This window comes from Misgurnus anguillicaudatus, chromosome 14 (genome assembly GCF_027580225.2).
Source record: "Misgurnus anguillicaudatus chromosome 14, ASM2758022v2, whole genome shotgun sequence".
NCBI lineage: Eukaryota > Metazoa > Chordata > Actinopteri > Cypriniformes > Cobitidae > Misgurnus > Misgurnus anguillicaudatus.
The window spans coordinates 31,232,752-31,257,726 of record NC_073350.2 but is presented as its reverse complement, the minus strand read 5'-3'; the positions used below and the strand labels follow the sequence as shown (position 1 = coordinate 31,257,726).

The following is a 24,975-nucleotide window of genomic DNA, read 5'->3' as shown; positions in this document are numbered from 1 at the left end:
CTACTTTTGACACACGTGTAATTTCTATCGCGGAACAATATGAAAACGCAAAACTTTTCTCTATATAAATAGTTACTCTTATTTTATTCAGGTTTAAGATGAATGGTTGATTCTCATAAAGTTTATTTCACCCGTTAAAAGTGAAGAAATTGTCAACGTACCTAAACGTTCAAAAATGCTTATTATTTTGAGGTGACCTTCGCGGGTTTAGTGAGATCATCCATCCATTTGAGGCCTCAATAAACTTCCAATGGAGCCTCAAGATGACTTAAAGGGATAGTTCACCCTTAAATGAAAATTCTCTTAACATTTACTCATTCTTAAGTTGTTACAAACCTGTATAAATTTCTTTGTTCTGATGAACATAAAGCAAGATTTTTGAGGAATGTTTGTGAACAAACTTTTCACGAGCCCCATTCACTTCTACAGTATTTGTTTCCTACAATGGAGGGGAATGAGGCTCATGATTGGTTTGAAAAACATTCCTCATAATATCTTCCTTCGAGTTCCTCAAAACAAAGAAATATATACAGGTTTGTAACATGAGAATGAGAAAAAGCTGACAGATTTCATTTTTGGGTGAACTATACCATTAAAACTATTTAAAATAAAACAAGCTTTAAAGGTGCAGTGTGTAATTTTTAGAAGGATCTCTTGCCAAAAATGCTAAATTATATACAAAACTATATTATCAGGGGTGTATAAAGACCTTTTATAATGAACTGTTATGTTTTTACTACCCTAGAATGGGACGCTTTTATTTACATACACAGAGGGTCCCCTTACGTGGAAGTCGCTCTTTTGTGCCACCATGTATCTACAGAAGCCCTTAATGGACACAAACTTTTTTTTTTACAAAGTTGTCTCCGACAATGACATGTTTTTCTAGTTGCATCTACAGTAGCTTCTCTATGCGTTTCAAAAGCAAGGGTTGAGCAGCGAACTGAGCTGTTGGCTGCAATTCACAATCTCACAACTAGATGCCGCTAAAATTTACACACTGCACCTTTAAAATGACTATCCAAATATGAAGAAATTTCTTAGCGTTTGGTTATTTTAGTAACAAACATTTTATCTGGCTGAAATTGGGGGGCTTCAAATGTTGTATTGGACACCAGAAGTGGAAAAAGTTGAGAATGTAATACCCAACTGGTTAAATAGTTATATTCCACTGGCTAAATTCCAACATATTTTCTGAAAATAATGAATATTGAAAGGACACCAGGCATATGTGACCATAAACTGTTTATGCAAAAAGGCTAGACACATTACATTTATATTGGTGCATAACCAATAACAAACAATGTGTGTATGATAGATGAGGATCAACGGATTTAAATAGCACAAAAATAGTACAAAAGGTAGCAAAGCAAAATCCATCAACTGGACAGTGCGGGTTTATGGAGTCCGAGCCATTCACTCAAGATCTCTAAAACTGGTGGTAATACACAAAGCCAAAAAAAAGAAAAAAAAAAGAACAAGACCAATATATTCATTCCAATAGAGGTGCACAGTGCTTCACATACAGATAATTTCCACATAATACATTCAAAAACAAGTCTGTACCTTTTGCCAAAAACAAAAGAGTATACATTTAAATGCTGACATTAACATAAAAAACATTACATCATCTCAACTAGTGCTTGTTACCTAAAATGCAAGTGCTTTAGGTGAGTTCAGGTTATTGCAAAGAGAAACACAAGTGTATAAAAAAACAGAAAAATAGTGACTTTAGATAAGTGACTAGAGATCGAGGTCAAGATGGCTTACTAAATGTCAGCGGTTTAAGACTTAGATATATATAAAAATTATAAAAGTCTATAAAACATCCATATTTTTAAAAAAAAAGTGGGGTGAGGACCTGGTTCAAACCCAATTTGGACACTGGCTTTTCAATGGGCCTTTCTTGGCATTTGGCGGTAAATGCAAACTCTTGTTTCCAGTGTCCTCCCAATCATAGCAGTGATTGACCCGAGCACAGCTCAGATGATATTCCAGCTCATCACTGACCTCTGTGTAGTGTGTGATCAACGCAGCAAGACTTTCAAACTCAACCTGGCACTTCTGTAAAACAAAAAGAAAAAAAAGGTTTTGTTTCTGTTAGAACAGCATTCCCGCCCACCCCGCTGTAAAGCATCTTTCATACCTCAAGGTAGATTTTTCCCTTGGAATGCTTAATAGCATGATTCACCAGGCCTGAGGGAAAGCGGACTATAAGAGATCCACGGTTGGGCTTTGTGGGATGAGGACACAGAAGAAAGGCACCAAGCACATCGTCCACCAGCAGCGCAGAGCTACAATCACTGCAATGAAAACCAAATACTAAATACAAACATCAGATTAAGAGTATAAGCGTGGCAACTTTGCTACTAGGTGTAGTATAATAATTAACAATATAACACAGCATCTTGTACATTATTGACATACTACTTAAAATGGTGTTTGATCTTTGTGATTAAGACCTTTAAGATGGCCAGTGATTTGTAACTAATATCAAAATGTACATAAACACTGACCTAGAGACGCCAGCCCAGCACCACACTGCCTGAGCCAGTGCTTCTTCGGTCTCGGCCAAACTGGGAGCCCGAACGCTGCATGCTTTTGCACTTTCCTGATCCTTTTCTGTTCACATGGAGAGAAGATTATTCAGAGTCACATATGAATCCAGTTCTTATTGCTTACAATAAAAAGCTAGTTTTCTTTGGACATAAGTCCGTTAAGTAATCACTCTTACTTAAAGGAATATTCCATTTTCTTAAAAGAAAAATCCAGATAATTTACTCACCACCATGTCATCCAAAATGATGACTTTCTTTGTTCAGTCAAGAAGAAATTATGTTTTTGTGAGGAAAACATTCCAGGACCTTTCCAATTCTAATGGACTCCAATGGACCCCAACACTTAACAGTTTTAATAAAGTTTAAAATTGCAGTTTCAAAGGACTCTAACCGATCCCAAACGAGGCATAATGGTCTTATCTAGCAAAACGATTGTCATTTTTGACAATAAAAATAACAAATATACACTTTAAGCACAACTTCTCGTCTAGATCCCGTCCTGAAAGCGTCAGCGTGACCTCACGTAATACGTCAAGAGGTCACGAATGACGTATGCGAAACTACGCCCCAGTGTTTACAAGTGTGGAGAAAGAGGACCGTTACGATGTTGTTGTATGTGGAATGATACTAATTAATGTCTTTGTGTCAGTTTATTGTTTAAAATGGTCCGCAAATGTGCGTTTCATATATGTAACACGTGACCTTTCGATGTCATTACACAACTACGTGAGGTCGCGCTGGCGGGTCACACAGCTGGAGACAACAAAAAATGACAATTGTTTCACTAGATAAGACCCTTATGCCTCGTTTGGGATCGTTCAGAGTCCTTTGAAACTGCAATTTTAAACTGCATTAAAACTGTTAAGTATTGGGGTCCATTAAAGTCCATTCCAGGATTTTTCTCTTTTGAATGTTTTCCTCAAAAAACATAATTTCATCTCGATTGAACAAAGAAAGACATCAACATTTTGGATGACAAGGTGGTGAGTAAACTATCTGGATTTTTTTTAATGGACTAATCCTTTAAAGGAAATATTACGCAGCACACATCTTGCTGACTGTTTAAAGAACTAAAAATATATAGGAAAATAAAAGCACTACAGAAACAATACTGTCAAAAACGTGTTCAATTTCAATGACAGAGCCACCACCATTTTTAAACTCACCATCCACCAAATTCAAATGATCAAATAACCCTTCATAATTACCCATGGTGTCTTAAAGTAGAAGTTCACCCAAAAATGAAAATTCTGTCATCATTTACTTACTCTCATGTTGTTTTAAACCTGTATGAATTTCTTTTCTTCTGAAGAACACAAAAGAAGATATTGTAATAAATGATGGTAAGCACACAGCTGATTGTAAACATTGACTTTCATAGGAAAAACAAATACGATGGAATTCAATGGGTACCATCAACTGTGTGCTTTTCATTTTTGGGTAAACTACCCCTTTAAGAATTTCTAACCACCATAACTAGATGTGTGCATTACCTAATGAACTCTTTCACTCTCGAAAGTGTTCTATGAACACTTATCCCACCTTGTGGAGCGTTCAGCTTATCCTGCAGGTGGCGCTGTTTGAGAGGAGTAAAGGTAAATGAGCGATACGCTCCAGATCGTATCGCTTTGGTCCGGATCGCCATTTTACGAACTATAGTTGGAGACGAGGTAGGGCCCTCCTCTGGACTGCTCACAAGTTCTGGATTTGGTTCCGAGATGACCTGTTGAAGGAAATCTAGATGACAATCTTGCAGAATAACACAATATCCCATTTTTATGGAATTTCCAAAACCCAAGAAAATAACATGTTTTTTTTTTCATTAACTCCAGATTTACCAAAACGTATTTTGTTCAGCTAGAATCTGGAACATTTTATCAGTTAAAGACAAACAAAAATCAGCTATTGGGGGGTAAATGGTATTAATTATTAACACAGTTTAATGCTGCGTTCACACCAGCCGCGGTAGAGGCGTCAAGCGCGAGTGATTTCAATGTTAAGTCGATGTGAAGACGTGTATCTGGGGGTCTTGCGGCGTGAATGAGGCATTTAGCGCGACACGGTAGAACTTTGGCGGAAAAACGCACCATGTTAACCAATCAGGAGCTTGCTCTAGTAGTGACGTGATTACAGGAAGTGAGCGGAGTCGCAGAAGCCCCTCCCATGATGCGAATTTCCGTGTGAATGTCTTGATGACTAGAATTTCACGCGCGAATGAAGCGAGTAAACTCAAACTGTTCAAGCTGCAAACTTGGAGCGGTACAAGCGAATTTGACACCTCAAACGTGGCTGGTGTGAACCCACGGAAGGATCTGTAATTAAGGCTGGGACGATTAATCGCGCAAATGCAATTTTTCTGAATGAATACATTTTTATGAATTACATGAAATGCCGCCACATCCAAAAGCCAGAGAGCGCTCTCATGCAGAAACTCCATTTGTGCCACAGAAGAAGAACCATTTCTAACGGTATTCCAGGAAACGTCTAGCTGCATATTCATGTTGCTGTTCTTCAAATAGTTTCTAGTATTTTCTTGATAATAAAGAATATTTTGAATATTTGTGTTTGCTTAGTGTTGCTTTTTTAAATGCTTGTTTGCAAACCATTCAGACTCGTAATGATTTTAGATTGATAAGGATTTGCTACTGATCAAAGACCAGTAGTACACGCACAAGCTGCGCATGAAACACAGAATCAGAGTCTTGCGATTCAGAATCGATTTCAGATAGTTATTTTTATTGGGAAACGCGATGCTTCGTCACATCCCTAGTTGTACTCCTCATGCGAAACAAATGCAAAGTGTCAAAAAAGCAGTTGAGCATGTGACAGAGTATTTCTGGGTCAAACTCACACCTCCTCTTTCCTACAAGTTTCAGAAAGTTGTTTTTGAAAACATGGATACCCGTTACGTATTAGTGACCCCATATCCTTTTATGGGCACTTCCCCCAGAAAAGCACGCCCACAAATCAATCAGAGTGAGAATGACGAGGACGCTCATTAGCATTGTTTCTTCGAGTAGAAGTAAAAGGCATTATTGAACGTGAAAGCTTTGTTTTATATCAAGAGTCACCGAAAAAAGTATGTTTTTGAATGTAAGGAGAGAAAAGCCTTGTCAGCTTTCCAAGTAAGCCAGCCTTATGGAAACAATGGATATAGTTTGTTTATCCGAGGTAGCAGCGGAGTTTTGCGCGTGCGTTTGTTTAACGCTGGATTTCGTTGAAAAGTACCAACCGAGTCATTAGTTGCAGGCAGCAAGTAAAACTGCTTCTGTGTTATGTTGGAATAGATAGGGGGTTTGTGTGTTGCTTGCTCCTGACTCGCTCCTCCCCCGGTACGCCTCGAGGGGGTCGTGTTTTTCCGGAAACATTTGCTAGACCTGATCTGTCTTTTAAAATCTTATGAAAATAAAGACTCTGAGATATAAAGAATGTAATAAATCTCTATAGATACTGAAGATTAACATGAGATGAGCAGGAACAAACCTTTGCCCCGGACAGCAGACCTTGAGTTGGGGCCCTGCGGAAAGACACCAAGGCGCTGACGCTGAGAGGGAAGCCTTGGTTAAGCAGCGATGGAGTTCGAGAAGGTCTCTTCTCCGAATGCTCTTTCTCAGCTTCTTCTGGATGCTTCTCCAAAAAATAGAGTTGAAAACAGCGGCAAAGTAGCAGGTTCAGGAACTGGGCCTTGATTAAAAAAAAGAGAGAAACAAACAACTAAAAAGTCAAAGTCATGCTTACTTGGGAGACATCTGAATGCGAAATATGCCTTGGGATTTAAAATTTTCCCACTGTACCACTGAAACCGACATTACAGACACACCCAATAGTTTCATGGTTTAAAATGGTTGATGGGTTTCATAATGTTGAGAGAGACTTACAGCTCGGGCATGTCTCGCTCTGAAGAGATGGCAGTAAAGCTGGACGTCAGAATGACCAGGATTATGAGAGACGAAGGCAAACTGGGCATCAGAGGGACGGGCGGTAGACAGTGAGACTCGACTCATGGCATGAGCCATGAGGAGCTTCTGATGAGACAACATACTGGTTCAACCTATTTGCAACCTATTTACAACGTACATGCAAAGCATGAGGCTGACACAGTAGCAGTTCTTACCGTTTCATCTTCATCATAAACTTTGACTCCTTTCACTGAGAATTTTAATGAAACTGTTTGTCTTCGCTTGCAATCCTGCAAATAGAGATGATCATAAATAATATGAAATGTCAAGAAAACATACACTTAAGATTAGCGTCACAAATGACCTTGAGGGATTTGAGCTGAGCGTGCAGCTGGTGGATTTGATCATCCAGACAACTGTCATCCACAGGAAATGAGCCAATATACTAAACAAACAGAAATAAGAGAGTTAACCAAACAATAAAACCATGAGTTCATAATACAATCATCTCACACTGACTCAAAAAGACATGTACAAACATAATCCACATTTCCTGCATTCCTTAACAATTACAACCTTAAAGCAGACAAAAATCGACATCAAACGCAGCTTTGAAAGTGAATTTCACCTCAGCAGATCTTGTAACAATCCCAGTCTCGCCCATGTCTCCGTCTGTGCCTTGTGTTTTCCGTCTTATCTACTGTTTTGAGAAAAGTGAAGTTTTAACGTAAGTCCAAACTGCATTACGAACTCACCAAGAACCGCGACTTTAACATTAACACCACATAAAGTGAAAAACACCAAATAATTTATTGGGGAAACCATTATCAAGGCATCATTATTTATATAACGTGAGGTGTTTGTAAGTTTATGCAGCGCTGTACTCAGACGAATCAGATTATGACATTAAACTACCGCGAGAGCATATCTAAAGCACATATTTTAAATCTCTCTCGCGGTACTTTGTTGTCATACGCCGTTCGGTTTGCGCATCGCTGTATGAAATCGAAAACAACTCTAAACTTATCATAGTGGATTGCAGTGTACTTTAAACAACTCTGTATGCAGTCAGTTTTTATTCACAACCACAGAGTATCAGTTCAGTTTACAACCTTCATTAAGAAATTGTTATTTTAAAAGAAAGCAACTGTAATACAAGCGAATAAAACAAGATAAAAGTAATAAACTTACAATCATCAGTCCACGCGATTGAACCTACCAGGGCGAGTCGATGGTCCGTCCGGTGTCTTTTGCAATCCTGACTCACCTTATCCTCTAAATCCCGCCTATCTAATACTAGATCCATCCCAATGGATTTTCCCACCAGACTCCCCGCCTACACCACAGCAGAAACTTTGAGATTATTGTGGATTCTTTTAATTGGTAAATGGAATTTCTTATTATTCAAGCGAATCGATTCTTTTGAACTCTTCGTTTCAATTAATCATTAAAGAAACCGTGGTTTGAAAATTAACAGTGGTTTAACCACAGTTTAAGTATGGCAGGCTATTGTAATAAAATCATAGCAACCACAACTTTACAATCGGCACACGAGTTACATTAACCATATGTGTAGTACAACTATGGAAATACATGTGATAAACCATGGTAAAATCAATTTGGGTAAATATTTTTATGGGATTTTATGCATCAGAGCTCATTATCAACTGACTCGTCAATTTGATTCAGTAAATCAGTTCACCTGTGCGATTCAGTTTTTTCCGATTCATCACTACAGTTAAAGGGATAGTTCACCCAAAAATGAAAATTCCGTCAGCATTTACTCACCCTCAGGTTGTTACAAACCTGTATAAATGTCTTTGTTCTGATGAACACGGAGGAAGATATTTTGAGGAATGTTTGTAACCAAACCGTTCATGAGCCCCATTCACTTCCATAGCATTCTTTTTTCCTACTGTGGAAGTAAATGAGGCTCATAATCATATTTTTTAACAATCCTCAAAATATCTTCAACCTTGTTAATCAGAGCATAGAATTTTCTAACAACATAAGAGTAAGAAAATGATAACAGAATTTTTATTTTTGGGTAAATTATCCATTTAATCCTTTTACTGTTTCCCACTAAAGCAGAAACTTTCTGCCAGTTGGATAAATGTTATCCAGTCAGGACAAGCTAGGAGGCGTTTTTAGTAAACACAAGCCCCTCCAAGTCAATGTATGGTATAATAAAACCATGTGCATGTCAGAACATGGTGAAGATTTTACCATGGTGGGTTAAAGCCTGTTCATTTCTGATTACTAGGTTTAACAGTTACATTGCCATAATTTGGCATATTTTTTAAACCCATTGATAGTTTTCAGTAACTTTGAATATAAAACCAAACCACCCAAGTAAAACAACGGCCAAAAAAATGAAGTACAAATATAGTCACTTTATTCAGGACTACAGAAAAGTATATCAGTTACATGCATGCAGGGTAATGTTGAGCAGACCTCATAATATTACATCTAACTCCCCTGTTAAACTAACACACGAGAGTATGACCGAGTTAAAAGTGCATCAAATGTTTTAAACATTTGCTTGGAAAATCTTTTCAACTTACAGTACATATTCTTCTTCATAGACTATACATAAAAAAGGACAGTAGTGGAAATGGGTGCCAAAATTTCTTTAATGATACTTAATCAAATCTGAACTTCAATGTATTTAGGTAGACTTTGTAAGTTAGAAGTTAATAATCTCTTGACTTACACGAAGCAACCAACAGCAACAAAACTCGTTTTTTTTTTATATAATACAACAGTAGCTAAAGACCTAATTTCACAAAACATGACCAAAAAAGTTAAAGAAAACTTACTAAGAGAACTTCCTTTAACACTGATGGGAGTCTCGAATCGAAAGAAAGAGGCATCTAGACAACTAAAATGTTCGCCTCTCTAGAAAGACTAACCGATTTATCAATGGTGAACAGAGGTGAATTGACCGTTCCTTCTTAAAAACCCTTAACACGAACAGTAGTCATACTCTTTACCTGTTATTTAAAAATATTGAACAAAAATGGCTGTATTAGGAAAACAGGTCAATATCTTCAACCAGAGGCCCATAGACGAGGAAAACATAAAAGATTTTATAAAACAATAAGAGGAGAAAATAGCCAGCACTGCAGTCTACAGAGATACAGTTGGTCACAGATCGACTCATTTCCTGGCTCGGAGCGACTTGCGGGCAGCGGGTTTGGTTTTCACAGCAGGTTCAGCTTTTTCTTTAGCTGCCTTGGGTGCCGGTCGTTTGGATCCTCTGCTTGTTAGCTTTTTGACTGCCGGTGTTTTAGGTTTGCTGGTCGGTGCAGCTTTCTTGACCGGTGTGGCTTTCTTGACCGGTGTGGCTTTTTTAGGAGCTGGTTTGCTGGCTGGTTTCTTTGCCGGGGCAGGTTTTCTGCTCTTGCTCTTACTCTGGCGAGCTTTAGACCGAGACGCGGGCTTTGCACTTGGGGCCCTGCAGAAAAACAACAACATACCGTCAACATGCAAAATGTGAATAAGCACATAGGAAAAGTCAATGAAAATAAACTCCTAATGATTTTAATGATTTACTGTTGTTTTGCAATGAAATCCAGAACTAAATAAATTACAGTTGCTCACGTTTAACTGGACTAAAATATTGATATTGCCTCAAGTACCTTATCGCTTTTATAAAACGGTTACCAAACAATATTAAAGTAAAATAATATTAGTGCAACTTTCATGAAGTTAAATCAGTGGTTCTCAAACTTTTTCACCGTGCAGCCCCCCTTGTATATGGTTCCCTCCTTCGCGGCCCCCCCAATGAAAATGTATGACAATAAACCGTTCTATAACGTAACATTTGAATTAAACAAAACATACAATTATACAAAGTAGTGCTGTTGGTTAGTGGCCTTATTTTTTTTTTAGGTTTAATTACACAGAATTCATGATAAATGAATATATTTTATAAAATGTCATAAAACTGGGCCCCCCTGGCACCATCTCGCGGCCCCCAGTTTGAGAACCACTGAGTTAAATCAATAAAAAGCATTCCTTCCGCTAGAAAAAATAGTCCCTTACCATGAACAAAAATGTGTTCCAATGTGTAATATGCATGAAAGCTCAAATAAAAACAACAAACCGATACGTGTGGTTGCTAAGGGCGCAGTGATATATAGAACCGTTGGGTGAAGCAGTCATAGCCGTGTTTTATCGTGAATAAAGCACACCTATTGACCAATCAGAATCAAGGATTGGAACTAACCTTTTTATAATTTTCAATAATATTTACAAAAAGTTGCAAACATAGGTTTAAAATCTGACATCCCAAAATTAATAGTAAACATTTTAAGGTGATGCGATATGATTTACCTCCTTTTTCGTGGAGGCTCGTCTTCCTCCGATTCTTCCTCATCAGATTCTTCTTCATCATCCTCTTCATCTTCATCTTCAGAGTCTTCAATTTTCCTCTTGCGCTTGAGTTTCTCTTCCTCCTTCTTTTTGAGATTTTCCATCATTTCTGGAAACAGAACCGCCGGGCTGCCAAAGACCAAACAGACAGGAAATTCCATCGCGTTTCAATTTTATCTCATGTTTACATTCACACTTGCTTTTGGCAGATACCTTTAACCAAAACAACTTACAGTGCAAATTTATAAGGAGTTTGTGTGTTCTCTGAGATTGAACCTAATATGACCTTTATGTTGCTAATGCAACCAGCTGAGCTACATCAGCTCAAAACACTTATTTGTCTACCAAAAGTTTTCCCTATTTGAGTTTTTGTTTTGCAATGAAGCTAGCACAGGATTAAATGACCCTGGGTTAACAATTTTCAGATACAAAAAGCCCTAAAAGCAAATTTTGTTTGTACTTTACAATGCTTGCGGTGAGCTCGTGACGTACCTCGGATAATACGGATAGCTAAGCTGGTACGATCCGCTGAGTCCATGACCAGAAATCTGCTCCATCCAACCCATCATCTTACACTTCTGCAAGGTCCTCTTCAAGTTAGACACTGTTGACAAGATGATGAACATCTACATAAATCATATTAAACTAGCTTTACACTATTAAGAGAACTGGTTGTGTACTAAAATTCGATGTGAGGCCTAAAAACAAAAGTAAGCATAAACGTCCTCGTCAAGTCAAGTCTAACATACCGAGAAAATAACCATTCTGCTGCTGCCTTTCCACCAGAAACTTTCGCAGTGTGGTGATGCTGCAGGTCTTGGGTTCGTTCATGGCAGTGATGGCGGCCACTACAGCATCTTCCAGCAGCCCACCACCCATGAGCACCTTGTTCCCTGCTTTTTTCAGCTATTAGGGCACAAAAAGAGATTCCTTGGTGAAACATTCGTTGAAACGTTAAGTCGCGAATCAACTGGAGAGGACAAGAACTGACCTGGAATGTTCCAGAAGCTCCCTTGCCAGTGATCTGCTCCAGGTAGCCCTTTTCCACAGATTTTTGCAGGCAGGTCTTCAGCACTTCAGGCCTTAGAGAGGATATACGCAGAAGACAGACGTAACTAACCTGTCAGGCATGTGAACACAATTTATTTCTTGCACAGAATGCAAGCGATTTTATCAGTTGACCATATATTTTTGCATGCGAATTGCCTAAATATTTTTGTGCAGTAATGAATGCATGCCACTATTTGTTGCGATTCACATGGTTAATTTTTACAAACTTTAGGTTTTGATACTTTATGAAAGCTGGTTTCATATCTGAAATCCCTTTCCAAATCTGTGTTAAGCAAAAGTCACTTTACTGTGGTAAAAGACTTATTTTAGTTACTTGTTGAAGGGATAATTCACCCAAAAATGTTAATTCTGTCATCATTTTTTCATCCTCGTTTTTCTAAACCCGTATGATTTTTTTCTAACACAAAAGAAGATATTTTGATAAATGATTGTAAGCACAAAGCTGTAACCATTGACTTCCATAGTAGGAAAACTATTATGGAAGTATTGTGATAGATAACAAAGAAGATATTTTGATAAATGATGGTATTTGTTTTTCCTACTATGGACAAATTCTGAAAATAGTAAGATACTCTTGTCACAATATGGGCACAATTTTAATTCTCTAAAAACTTAGTGTGCCCTGTTCATCTACTATCAAGGACTATAGACTTACAGTCAACACTAGGGTTGGGTACCGAAACATGGTGCCCATATTAGGGATGCACCGAATCCAGATTTTTTTTGGGTTCGGCCGAATACCGAATCCTACTCGCATCCTTATTCCATTGACACAGTAAAAAACATTAATGAAGTAAACAACGTCCACAGCAGTGTATTTTTCATTTTATTTAATTTTAACTGTACATTATGCCAGGATGACAAGTTGGAAAAACTATTTTTACAATTACCATAAGCCTATGCATAATGAAAGCGATGCGTTGGGACACGTTTGTTTTTCCAATAAGCACGCAGCTCCGCGCTGAAAAGTGGCGCTGAGTGTCAAGAGTTCAAAAATATTCAACTTTGAGTGAGAAGCTCCGCTCGTCAATGTCAGTTTTCACACGGCCGTCCAATTACAGTGGAGGAGGGGCGGGACATTACCACGGCAACCAACGGGCTCACAGCTGAAGCATCACAGCTACCAAGCGCTCGGCTGAAAAACAGCTGGCATTTAGCGTCCTCAAGCCGTTTTTAAAAGTTTTGGTGTGTTCAGCCCCTAAGGCTCACCAAAAGAAAAAGCTCATCTCCACGTCAGCACCCGATGTGTGTAATCAACGGCCGCGTGACGTCGACCAGCGTAGCGCAAGCCTAGGGTTCGGTGGAAAAAAATCTAGGATTCGGCCAAACCGAACCCCGTCAAAAAGCCCAGTATTCGGCCGAATCCGAATCCTGGATTCGGTGCATCCCTAGCCCATATGGTCAGTTTCTACCGGACCAAATCAGAACAAAGATTTCGTTGCCTCGTTTCGGTGCCTCTTAAATGCCTGAACGGTCGACTGAAATATTTTGTGGTCAAAAAAGCATAATCACACCAGCACCGCACACTAGAGCTGCAACTAACGACTATTTCTTCAGTCGACTAATCTAGCGATTATTTTTCAGATTAGTCGACTACTCTAACGACTATTTTTTATTATTATAGTGTTTTTTTTTTGATTAGCTATTTAATCTGTTGGATAATCTGTTTTTCTACTCTCTGTCTGATCCGACAGAACACAACTGAATGCTATTTTCACATATTATCGGTTCTGTTGTCAGACATACAGGGGCGGTTTCCCAGACAGGGATTAGACTAGTCCTAGACTAAAATAAATATAAGAGCTGTCCAAACTGAAAACATCTTGCACTGACATATCTTAAAATACATCAGTGCCCTTAGTTTGGCCTCAAAATGCACACAAGTAATGTTTTTAGTAAGGCATGTTTGTTTAAACTAATTATATTTCCTAATTAAACTTAGGTCTAGTCCTGGCTTAAGATAGTCTCTGTCCAGGAAACCACCCCAAAGACTAGTGACTAAACATGACCCAATAACCTTGTGTTTAATCCAACCATCGACAAGTCGTTGCAGCACTACAGCACACAATCGCTAGTTAAATTATACTGCACTCATATGGTGAAAATAATTTTATGACTTACAAAATTCACGTGAATGTGAAAGTTGGAAAGCTTTAATAATACATAGGATGGAGTTAATAATAAAGTTTAATTTCTTTGCTAAGCTTAGGTGAGTTTGTCCATGTTTTACATGGTTGTAGTTTTATATTGATAAAAAACCTGCAAACCAATCTTTTATTTTTTAATCTAAGGATCTTCAGATATATTAATGTTATAATGTGGGTAAAATGTTTTCTGTCTATTCATTTATGTTAAACGTTCTGTTTAATATAAGCAAGTTTTACTTATTTATTGTTGTTCTGTTTTAATAAAAAAACAATAATTAACAAATACTAAGCATTTATATTAATGGGAAACTATGTCTTTCATTTATTTGTGTTATAAACAGATACTATCCATCAAATTTTATTTATTTTTACAAGCTGTTTAATACAAGCGAGTCAGTCATTGAGTTTATATAATAAATAATAATCAACAAAAATTTTAAAAAATTCATTTTATTAAGAAATGGAAATATTTAATAATAAAGGTTAAAGATCAAATGTAGCCTACTACAGATTTTGAACTTCTTTGCCAAATATATTTTCGTTTAAAATATGCGGTGTGTATAATAAGTTCAGAACACTGCTTCAAATGGGATGATTAGGGACCAATAAAGACGATAACTTAAGTAACGCAAAGTGTGCACCTAGATTAAGATTCCTGATTCGACCAAAAATGAGAAACTTTTGAAAATAAAAGTTTCAAAGTGTACGTTTTTGAAAATGAAACCGTTATCGTTTCTGGGGAAACAAAAAAAGTAAATCTGTAAAACGGTGTATTTGCATTACTTGTTTAATCTACAGGCATGTGCGAGTACAACCATAACAGGACTGCTCCAGATAATGAGCTTATTTACGCTTCTCTAACCAGGTTTACAAAATTTAGCTGCTTTATTACAAGGATTCACTTGTAGTAATAAACCTATCCCATTGTCCGACTAAACAAAATTGCTCGATGCCTTTGCTGTCTTGATTGTTTGTTTTTATCGCTACGTAGAAGAATGTAAAGAAACACTACGCGCCTGCGCACAAAGTCACATCACAATCTACTGGCCTGCCACATGTAATACAGTGCAGTCACTTTTACGAATGCTGTGGTGTGTCCGCAAATTTTTTCAAAAGCGCAAAGGAACAATTAGTACAATTGTTACCATATAAATGACAGTGGGCTAGTGGTTTCACCTACTAAACCTGAGCCAAAACAGACCTGTTCTCCACGTTGAGCTGTGGGAAGTGTTGCTCCAGGTATTTCTTGATCAGGATGTAGGAAGCCTCTTTGGGTTCACACAGACGTGTGATGATCAGAGGCAAAGATTCTCCCAGCGTCTCCTTAGGCCCTGCAGACGCAGCCGGCTTCTAAACCCAACCGTGACGAAAATCAAGAGTTAAACCAAATGTAAACACAATCTTCAGCTAAACACATACAACAATGCAACGGGAAACCATGTACACAAACAAAAAGGTTAAATTGTGGCGTGCAGATACTGTACCTTCCCAATAGTGAAGCTTCCAGAGAATCCCTTGCCTTTTAACTGTGGATAAAGGTACAGATAATAAAATAAGGAATAATAAAGTGCTGTTTGATCTACTGTATGTAATGTAAAAAAAAAGAAAAACAGATCACCTGTCTGACGGTCCCCTTCTCAACCATTCGCTTCAGGGCCTTTTTATAGAGAGTTTTAGTCTTCTTGTCCATTTCCACAGATGGATATTTCTTTGTCACAAACTTGATGATGGTGACTGAAGATGCGCCACCCCGCTGCTCTTTGCAACTCTCTAGGTAAAGTTTTAAAATGCACAAAAATATTTTATTTGAACTAAAACAACATAATTTTAATGCATAATGGGGAAATACATTCAAAGTTTTTCAAATGTGATTAAAACTAGAGATGCACATATATATCGGCAAATAATTGGCCGATACTTCAATAAAAAAAAAAAGAACAGGAAAATGCAATGCATTTGAGCTCTGTGTATAGAAAATGTAATGAAACTATTAATGGTCATTATATGAATTAATAACCTTCAGAATTTAGTTAATATAACCACCAAACTATCGGTATCGGTCTGAATAATTGGTATTGGTGGATCTCTGATTAAAACCCTCTCTAGATGTAAAACCAGAAATACATTGACAATCTTTATTAACATAAAAGCTCCATTGAGCTTCATCACACCTCTATTGCCTCCATGATGACTTCTTCAGCTCTGGGCTGGGATATATTAGTCGTAGTGATTTTATTCCCAGAGAGGGTCGCCCAGGAAGGAATCTTCTTTTTGACCTTTTTGCCTTTGTCCTCTCCATCTTTTTCACTGTAATAGAAATGCGTAAAACTTAAGTGATAATTTTTTTTTAATAGATTTAAAGACCGCAAGTTGCATTTAATTTCTGTACAAAAAGACTAAGCCCAGTGCATACGCATTTGCTACAACTTCTTTAGCTTTCTTCTTCTTCTTGCTTTTCACTTGTTCAGCTGGCGTCTCTTCCGGTTTCTCTCCTTCATCTGGAGTCTCTCCATCGGTTTTGGCCTGCTCTTCACCATCAGGGGTCGGTGCGGTCTCTTTCTCTCCTTCTTCTGCCTTCTCTTCATCATTTGCCGGTTTGGCCGGAGCTGGTTCGGCGGGAGCTGCTTCTTTCTTTTTCTCCTCCTCTACAGGAGCAGAACTTTCAGCTTTGGCATCTGTGGAACAGGAAACATTAAAGATGCATTGAAAAAGCAGGCCGGTTTCTCGGTAGTAAATGTTAGGCTGTTCCAGTACTCGATTCTGATTGGTCACTAGCTGTGTGTTGTTATGATAAAACACAGCTATGACCGCTGCACCCAATGATTCAGTGTATCACTGCGCTGCACCCTACGCAATGTAAACATATGTAAAACATTGTTTTACGGTCAGAAACAATTTTTTCCAGTGGAAGGAAGACTTTTAGTGATTTTACTTACATATTTTTTGCTTTAATATTTGCATTGTGTGGTATGTGTTTTATAAAGCAGTAAGGACTTGAGGCTAGTGCCATATCGTGAAAAAGTCAAATCTGAGGTGGATGCATTGACTCGGGCCAAACTAGGCATTCAGCTGTGTGACTTGTGGGTAGGTAAATAATATGAATAATTTACATTTTGGGGTGAACTATTTTGTTCAACAATGCGTCTTTGATTCATTTGTGCAGATTGGGGCAGTACATACCTTCTTCAGGGGCTTTGGCCTTGGCTGCCCCTTTGGTTGGTACAGCGGATCTTCTCCGAATGGGCATGATTGTAGTCTGCCAACAATAAAGACCTTATTAATAATATATATTGTTATTAACAATTACAGAGGTTTTGGCCCACTTTGCAAAGTTAATATATATCTTATATTATTAGTTGGAAAAACATTAGAAACACGTATAATGTATAACGTATATTGTGTTATAATGCACTATACTGTGGACAGATTAATTTACAAAATAAAAACAAAAATTTATAAAGAGGTAAGAAGACCTCTGATTTGCAAAGCAGCCTTGTAAATTAAAAAGCACGTAGACGGGCACGCGCTGGGCATAAAAGCACAGCAAATTAACGAGTGAAAACCATTGTTTTATTATCTACACATAGTCTCTGTTGTTATACGGAGTGCAAAACGTGCATAAAACCGCAAATGCACGCCGTTTAACAATGCACAAGACCCTAAATGCATTTCAAAACAATATAATCGAAAATGGCCATTTTGTTCATTTATCGTGTACAGTAATGGCGCTGCGTTGCGTTGGGCAGAAAATGGCAAATGCACGAGGCTGCAAAGACAAAAGGATAAAAACACGCGCGCGGCTGCAGGACGCATACAATATACTTTAAACGAACAATGCACAATTTCAGAATGAGTTTATAACGCATACCTTGATGTACTGGGTTATCAGATGAAAGAAACACTCCCTTCCCTTTTTGCAATTCTCTGTTTACGTGCCCCTCCCCCACGTACGTACACGTAAAGGCGGGGGCGTGCACGGGTGCCTTCGCAATCTGCGCATGTCAAGCAACGTCCACTGGCAACGTCCACCGGTGTGTTCGACTTCATGTGGCCCTGCGCAGGCTGATCGGCAAATTACATTCAAGTACCGCGAGAACGATTCGAAGGCTGTGCTCTCGCGGTACTGTGATATCATAAGTCCATTGGTATGCGCAGCGGCGAATCATAACCGCCGAAAGTAGATCATAACTACTGAGGCGGTTGTGAGTGACAGTCAGAGATAGACAAACGATCACTTTTTTGGCATAAAACCAATAAAATAATCTGATTAGACGCAATTTAAGTTAAGTAGTAAAATACTTTTTGACGCGTATAAGCCCACCCATGAGAAATAAAATGACAAATAAAAGCATAAGAGTTTTTAGGCAAAATCTGACTAGTTTTGTTTTGACTTTAAGTTAAATGTATGACATTTTTAAAACCATGGCTAATTTCCGAACTTTGTGTCTTTACAGAGGATCTTTAGCTTTTTGACAAGCCTCCCCCCCACCATTGTACACAACAATATTTGAAGGTATGTATGTATGGTTACAATTTAAAATATTATAGAGCTTGGCATAAAAACCCAAACACTAGGAACTTTTTTTATTGTACTGCTGGTTTTGTCTTATTAAAAATATATGTGTTGTTCTCTATTGGAGGGGTTTTCAAACTTTACTATGACAAGAAGCCCTTTGACATATGTATATATATTCTTAGTATTTTTGTCTTGTTTTCAGTAAAAATAAAATATCTAAAAATTACTTAAATTAAGATGCTTTTTCTTGATGAGTAAAACGACCCAAGAAAATAAGTCTAGTTTTTAGACCAAAAATATTTAAGTGATTTTGTGCATAAAACAAGCAAAAAAATCTGCCAATGGGGTAAGCAAAAAAATCTTGAACATTTTTTTTAAACACTAAATTCAAGTTTTATGCACAAAATCACTTAAATTATATATATTTTGGTCTAAAAACTATGGGTCGTTTTGCTCATCAAGAAAAAGCATCTTAATTTAAGAATTTTTTGATATATATATATATATATATATATATATATATATATATATATATATATATATATATATATATATAACAAATATAATTGGCTACACTTAAAATAATACTGGATGCAGGACATTTCTTTTATAAATATTAAATATTATTATTGTACAAACACTCTACATATACAGAATTGCTATTTTATTTCAATAAAAGTTGTAAATAAAAGGCTTAAATATTAATGCCGTCAGTATTCGTTAAGGTAATACCTCCATAAACAAGCAAACAAACAAAAAATACCTACATGATATATCTCATCCATCCAATTTAATTTCTTATTTCCACATAAAGGAAAGTAAAATGACATCAACAATTCATAATTCACCACAAGAGGACAGTATTGCTATATGATCTTACACGGTCAGAATAAATGGTCAAAAAAGCCTCCTAGATGTCACTAAGGAGGTACCCTTTTTCAAAAAGTAGTACTTCAGAGGTACATATTGGTACCAAAGAGCATAATAGTAAGAGGTTCAAATTGGTATAAATGTATACCCATCCGTACCTAAATTGTATAGGACCTTTTTACAGGGTACTGCCCCAGTGACAGCCTGGGACCCTATTTTTAAAAACATTTCTGACGGTGTACAACTGTGAGTCACAGGACACTTATATTTCTACCATACAGCATGTTTTGCATTTACTATATGCAACTATTTCATTTTAATGTAACAAATATTTGAGCATTACTCAATTATTATGAGGTCAACAACAATTATAAGAGAATTTAAATTTGCTGTTTGAAATACATGATGAAATGTCACTGGATGAAATTACATTCCATCTGATATCATCACTGTTTGTTATCGCCGCAGTAAGCTTTCATATATGCATAAAAATGTGTTCCTTCTTGATGCAAAATATGACATTGAACAAACAGAATATGGAAGAAACAGAACACAATCTGTAAGTTTTCACTAAATCAAAACAAACTATCTGTGTTTTAAAGACCTCCATGTGAAGCTCCACACAATATGTCAGCTCCTGCAACCTGCTGCTTCAAAAAGACAATACAGAAAGATTTTCCATTTAAATGATGCTTATGTCTGGTTTATGATCATGTTAGATTATTCAAGATTACTGTTACGTTTATGTTTGATGTCTATTTCGTAAAATCAGTGGGATACCTATGTGGTTACCATGCCAACACAAACCTAGAGGGATAGCCCACAGTTGCCTTGGAGACATGAGTCCAATGAAAATGGCCTAAAAATGAAACAGCACTTTGTTGTAATTGTATAAAGCTCTTACGTGTCATTCTTGGACAGAGTTTCGGTTGCTTTTATGGAAACCATTAGACAAGAAGTCTTGTGCTGTGTCTCAGTTTCGCCTACTTTTACCCTTTTGTACTGGTTTCGTTGTGTGTAGACTTTAGTGTGTAGCAAAAGAGTATGCTGGGACATACTCAGGGTGTAAGAGATGCCTACCTTTACCTTTAGAAATATATCATTTTAAAATGCATCAAACTTACCATTATCTAAAAAGATAAGCTTGTCTTCATTCATTCATTCATTATCCCTGTATAATGTTTACTATATAATTTAATGTGACTTAATTTCAATTTTAGTGTAGTGTGAAAATAAGTGGGTAAAATAAGTTGTTAGTGTGCATGGATCTTTACTTCAAATTTAGACATAACTTTTTACTTTAAGGTACTCATTTCAACATACTATGATTTGGGACATATTAATTCTAATTTCGAGTACTATTGAGGATGGATGGCATGTGAATTGGGACACAGGGAAATTTTTCCAACAACATGTCTGGATGCAATGGTTCATTATAAATAGCAGGGTGGCAGATCTGGCCTAAATAACAGAGTCATGTTGTACGGGCAACCTAGTTTGAGTCCAAATGTTGGTTTGTAGTTATTAAATATATATATATATTGTCATGGATTAATGAACAATTGTTTGCTTTATTATTCTAGTATTTGTTTTTCATTTAAACTAATCTTCTTTTGTGTTCGTCAGAATAAAGAAACTCATATAGAGTTAAACTAGAAATGTTATAGCACTTAGTTTTAAAATTAAAGTAGCCTATATAAATTTCCTGTTGTGGAAGACTTTAGTCCAAGTCCTGAATGAAAATCTGGGATTATTATATAAGCCCGTATCCTAAATTCTTATTTTGGGTTGTTCCAACCCTGCTGGAAAAACCAGCTTGGACCAGCATATTTCCCATCCTGGTCCAAGCTGGTTTGGTGCTGGTTTAGCTGGTGGTCACCAGCATACCAGCACCAAAACACAACATATGCTGGTCTTGTTGGTATGCTGTTTTTTTTCAGCAGGGAACACTAGATGAAACATGAATGAAGATAAAAATGGGTGAAATTCATAAAGCCTTGTGAAACAGTGTAGCAGTGAGTTTGAGCTCCAATGAAACTTCCTGGAGATGCCGGCTGGGAAATGAATGAAAAGCGTAATGAGATGGTTTTGTGTGATTCTTGGTGTAATGGACTATCCCAAACATGAGGAAACCAGCAGTCAATCAAATCCTCTTTCCTTTTCGAATCCAGAATGCTAATTATAACAATTTTGTAAATTCATTGCTTTTTGGTTTGTATCCTTCCCCAGCTGTCAAGTAGCTTTGTATGCAAGAGGAAACCTCAATTCAAAACTTTGCTGCTGCTTTAAAGGGGACATTTCACGAGACTTTAGATGTCAAATAAAACTTTGGTGTCCCCAGAGTACGTATGTGAAGTTTTAGCTCAAATTACCATATAGATCATTTATTAAATTGCCACTTTGTTATGTCATTCTAATTAATTCTGTCAATTTCTACCCAATTTAGTCCATTCTGAGGCAATAGACGATGTATGGAGAATGTATTTGACAGAATTTGATAGCTCACAATTCCCACCCTTAACCACTAGATGCTGCTATTTCATTGAGTTAATAGACAGACACTTGTGATTATTTTGCATTAATCTGTTTTAGCTGTTCACAGTTTGACCTACTGCTTAAATATAGATTGTTATGTGTTTTATGGGTTTTAAAGGGTTTTTGACTTGTTTGCAGTTGGTTCATGCTTTTTGGTTGTATCTGATAGTCTAAGATATTTCTGATTGTGCTATGCACAGCCTAATAGGTTTGTTTTTTATGTTGATAAAATATGTCTTTATGTTGACAACTACCAACAATTCAGTATATGTTATGACCAGAACCAATTTTTTTATCATAATCATTACTAAACTTTTTTACACTTATCACTGTATCCAACAGTTAATGTATATAAAGCTTTTTTCTAAGCTTTTTGTTTTGGCCGACAGTTTTGGGATTTAAAGTTATTACTAGTGGTCGACCGCTATGGGCTTTTTAATAATAGCTGATGCTGATACCGATATTGAAAATGCAAGGTGGCCGATATGATGCTGATAACACGAATGATATCAGAGAAAATGAGCGACAAACATAAAATTGGTGAAACTAAATAAACATTGATTGTGCATATATTTATGAATGTAACCTTTTAAACACATTAACAAGACATATGTATCTGCGGATTCATGGTATTGAATAAGACTGCTGTATATCACAACCTAACATCACATAAAAAGTGAATAATAACTGGGTGTTTTATAATGATTGGTCTGTCAGACACTGACATTATATCTCATCTTTTCATTACAAACAACAAATTTAAGGAGCAGATTCAACAGAAAGATTTATTAAGAAATGAAACAAATCCAAATATCGCCCAATATATTGCCCGTTGCAAAATATCGGTCAATCACTAGTAATTCGTTTTCAATTGTTTACCTTTATCAGTCAATTTGAACAGAATCAGAACCATCAACGCTATTAAATTGCAATTCGTACGTATTTTACGAGGTGGCTAATTCGTACGACCACATTTGTACGTCTTTGTCCTATTTGCTTTTACTCCTGTGATGTTGTGGTTAGGGGTGGGGTTTTGTTATTGTTTTCATTTATTACACTGTAAAAAATTTGCTTTAATTATGCAGCTGGTTGCCAGTACAGTAACTTACTGTAGAAGAGAAAGAATGAAGATGTTTCATGTTCATTTAACTTTGAACAAGCTGTTGCCAGTAAATAACATAAATGTAAATCTACAGTAAGTTACTGCCAGATAGTTGCCAGTAAAACACAGTAACACTGTAATTTCTACAGACATTTTTTACAGTGTATAATTATACATTTTTGTACGATTCATTTTGTATGAATTAATACGAATTAACCAACAATCTAATGTTGTACAAAATGGTTGTTGAGCGATTTTGATAGATGACAGATGGGTTACTAAACGTGTGCAAAAATGACAAAATAAAGTAATAAAAAATTGTAAACATTTTTTAAATAATAAAGTTTCATATATGGCTAATTAAAAACTAAGCATTGACTCTTTGTAAGACATGTTGTTTAGATCAAAATGATCGCCCATCCTCAGCTGTGCTTAATTTGTTGGACATATAATTGCCTGCTTGCTGTTAGATTGAGACGTTTGGTTAAATTAAATACTTGTTGACCTTAATGAAACTCATTAGTGATCAGTTGTAATGAATACTTGTTGCAGCCCTAAACGTTTTCAATTTTTGGGTTGTATAAGTTCTTTACCATCGTCTCCATCCGAACAGACTGTACCACAGCTGAGATCTCAGTCTGTGGCGTCTTATGGAGAATTTGCCTGTTTCTGTCCCATACAAACAGACCAGCTGTGAATAGACTCAGCTGTAGTGAGTGTGCCACCATGCCAGCACTCTGTGCCAGTCAGTCAGCTCTATTTCAATTAGACCTCAAAATGAGTTCATTTGATACGGACCAAAGAGGACAGGCTTGGCAAATATTCGCTTTGACTTTTACCTACAATCGTTTTAATGGTAAAGACTTTTGGCTTCGCAAATGTAATTGGAGGATGACTTAATCAAACAGAGATTAGACACAATCAGGGTTGGATTCTCACTTCATTGACAAAGATTTAACTTAAGTAGCCAAATCCTGATGAATCCTGGTGTTTACCCATACACCATTAGCATCGTGCCCCCAATCTTTGCATGGGTGATCACCAATAAAATTTTCTTAGAAAATTTAAACAAATGTGAAATATATAGAAACTACATGAATACAATACACAAGTCATTTAATTAGGATATTATCTCATAAATACCCTGTGCTATACACAACAGAACCCTAAGAAAATTAAGCATGGTTTTACTACAGTTAAAACAAAACAAAAAAAAAGGTTACTGTAGTAAAACCCCAAAATAACCATGGTATTGAAAGCCATGGTTTTCAAAAACCATAGTTAATCCATGATTACTGTAGTAAAAGATGGTTTTGTTAATAGTTATCAAAACACCAAAAATAAAAACATGGTTACTGCATTTTTACCACAAAAATGGTTAAAGGCGGGGTACATGTTGGCATTTGAACTCACCTAAACAAACACGCCCCTACCCCAATAGAATCTGGACCTTTTTTTGCAACCCGGTAAACTGAAAAAAATTGATTCATTGAATTTAATAATTTTTTTTAAGGTAAGTGGTTGCAATCAATTCATTTAAGCTACATTTAAACAAAAAAGATTAGTAACATAAAATAAAATATAAAACTTTTGTTTAAAGGTAGCTTAAATAAATTGATTGCAACCACTTACCTTAAAAAAATTGATTAAATTCAATGAATAATTTTTTTCAGTGTATCATGAAATTATGTACCCATAGTCACGTAAATTTGTGATTCTTATGCGAGACACTGACATGTTTTTCCACCTTTTTGCGTGAACATGTCACGCATTTCTGTTTACGAGTCACTGTCACGTATTTGTTACTCAACTTTTTTGTCTTATTTTCTTACATTGTCGCTTTGGTTTAGGGTTAGATTTACATAAAATGACATCCTTACCCAAACCCAACTTTAACCCT

At 36.7% G+C, this 24,975-nt stretch overlaps 2 protein-coding genes across 5 annotated transcripts; both read right to left on the bottom strand.

Moving 5' to 3' along the window:
- Window positions 1-1,232: 1,232 nt before the first annotated feature.
- sh2d5 (SH2 domain containing 5) lies at window positions 1,233-7,800 on the bottom strand. 3 transcript variants are annotated; one of them, XM_073876312.1, is made up of 10 exons: window positions 7,649-7,800; window positions 7,086-7,157; window positions 6,822-6,902; window positions 6,673-6,747; window positions 6,437-6,583; window positions 6,042-6,242; window positions 4,101-4,281; window positions 2,517-2,622; window positions 2,147-2,303; window positions 1,233-2,061 (listed from the first exon to the last, which is right to left on the bottom strand). In XM_073876312.1, exons 2-10 carry the CDS (start codon window positions 7,119-7,121, stop codon window positions 1,867-1,869), a joined length of 1,179 nt encoding a protein of 392 aa, XP_073732413.1. In that variant the 5' UTR covers window positions 7,122-7,157; window positions 7,649-7,800; the 3' UTR covers window positions 1,233-1,866. The 3 variants fall into 3 exon arrangements, with proteins under 3 accessions (XP_073732413.1, XP_073732414.1, XP_055040779.2); XM_073876313.1 differs by having other exon boundaries at window positions 1,233-2,064; window positions 6,437-6,580; window positions 7,649-7,799; XM_055184804.2 differs by having other exon boundaries at window positions 1,233-2,064; window positions 7,649-7,798.
- Window positions 7,801-8,830: 1,030 nt separating this feature from the next.
- hp1bp3 (heterochromatin protein 1, binding protein 3) lies at window positions 8,831-18,061 on the bottom strand. 2 transcript variants are annotated; one of them, XM_055184542.2, is made up of 12 exons: window positions 17,921-18,061; window positions 17,233-17,325; window positions 16,466-16,727; window positions 16,224-16,359; window positions 15,671-15,820; window positions 15,537-15,578; window positions 15,254-15,402; window positions 11,826-11,916; window positions 11,584-11,740; window positions 11,327-11,438; window positions 10,796-10,963; window positions 8,831-9,914 (listed from the first exon to the last, which is right to left on the bottom strand). In XM_055184542.2, exons 2-12 carry the CDS (start codon window positions 17,297-17,299, stop codon window positions 9,617-9,619), a joined length of 1,632 nt encoding a protein of 543 aa, XP_055040517.2. In that variant the 5' UTR covers window positions 17,300-17,325; window positions 17,921-18,061; the 3' UTR covers window positions 8,831-9,616. The 2 variants fall into 2 exon arrangements, with proteins under 2 accessions (XP_055040517.2, XP_073732412.1); XM_073876311.1 differs by having other exon boundaries at window positions 17,233-17,310; window positions 17,921-17,987.
- Window positions 18,062-24,975: the final 6,914 nt, after the last annotated feature.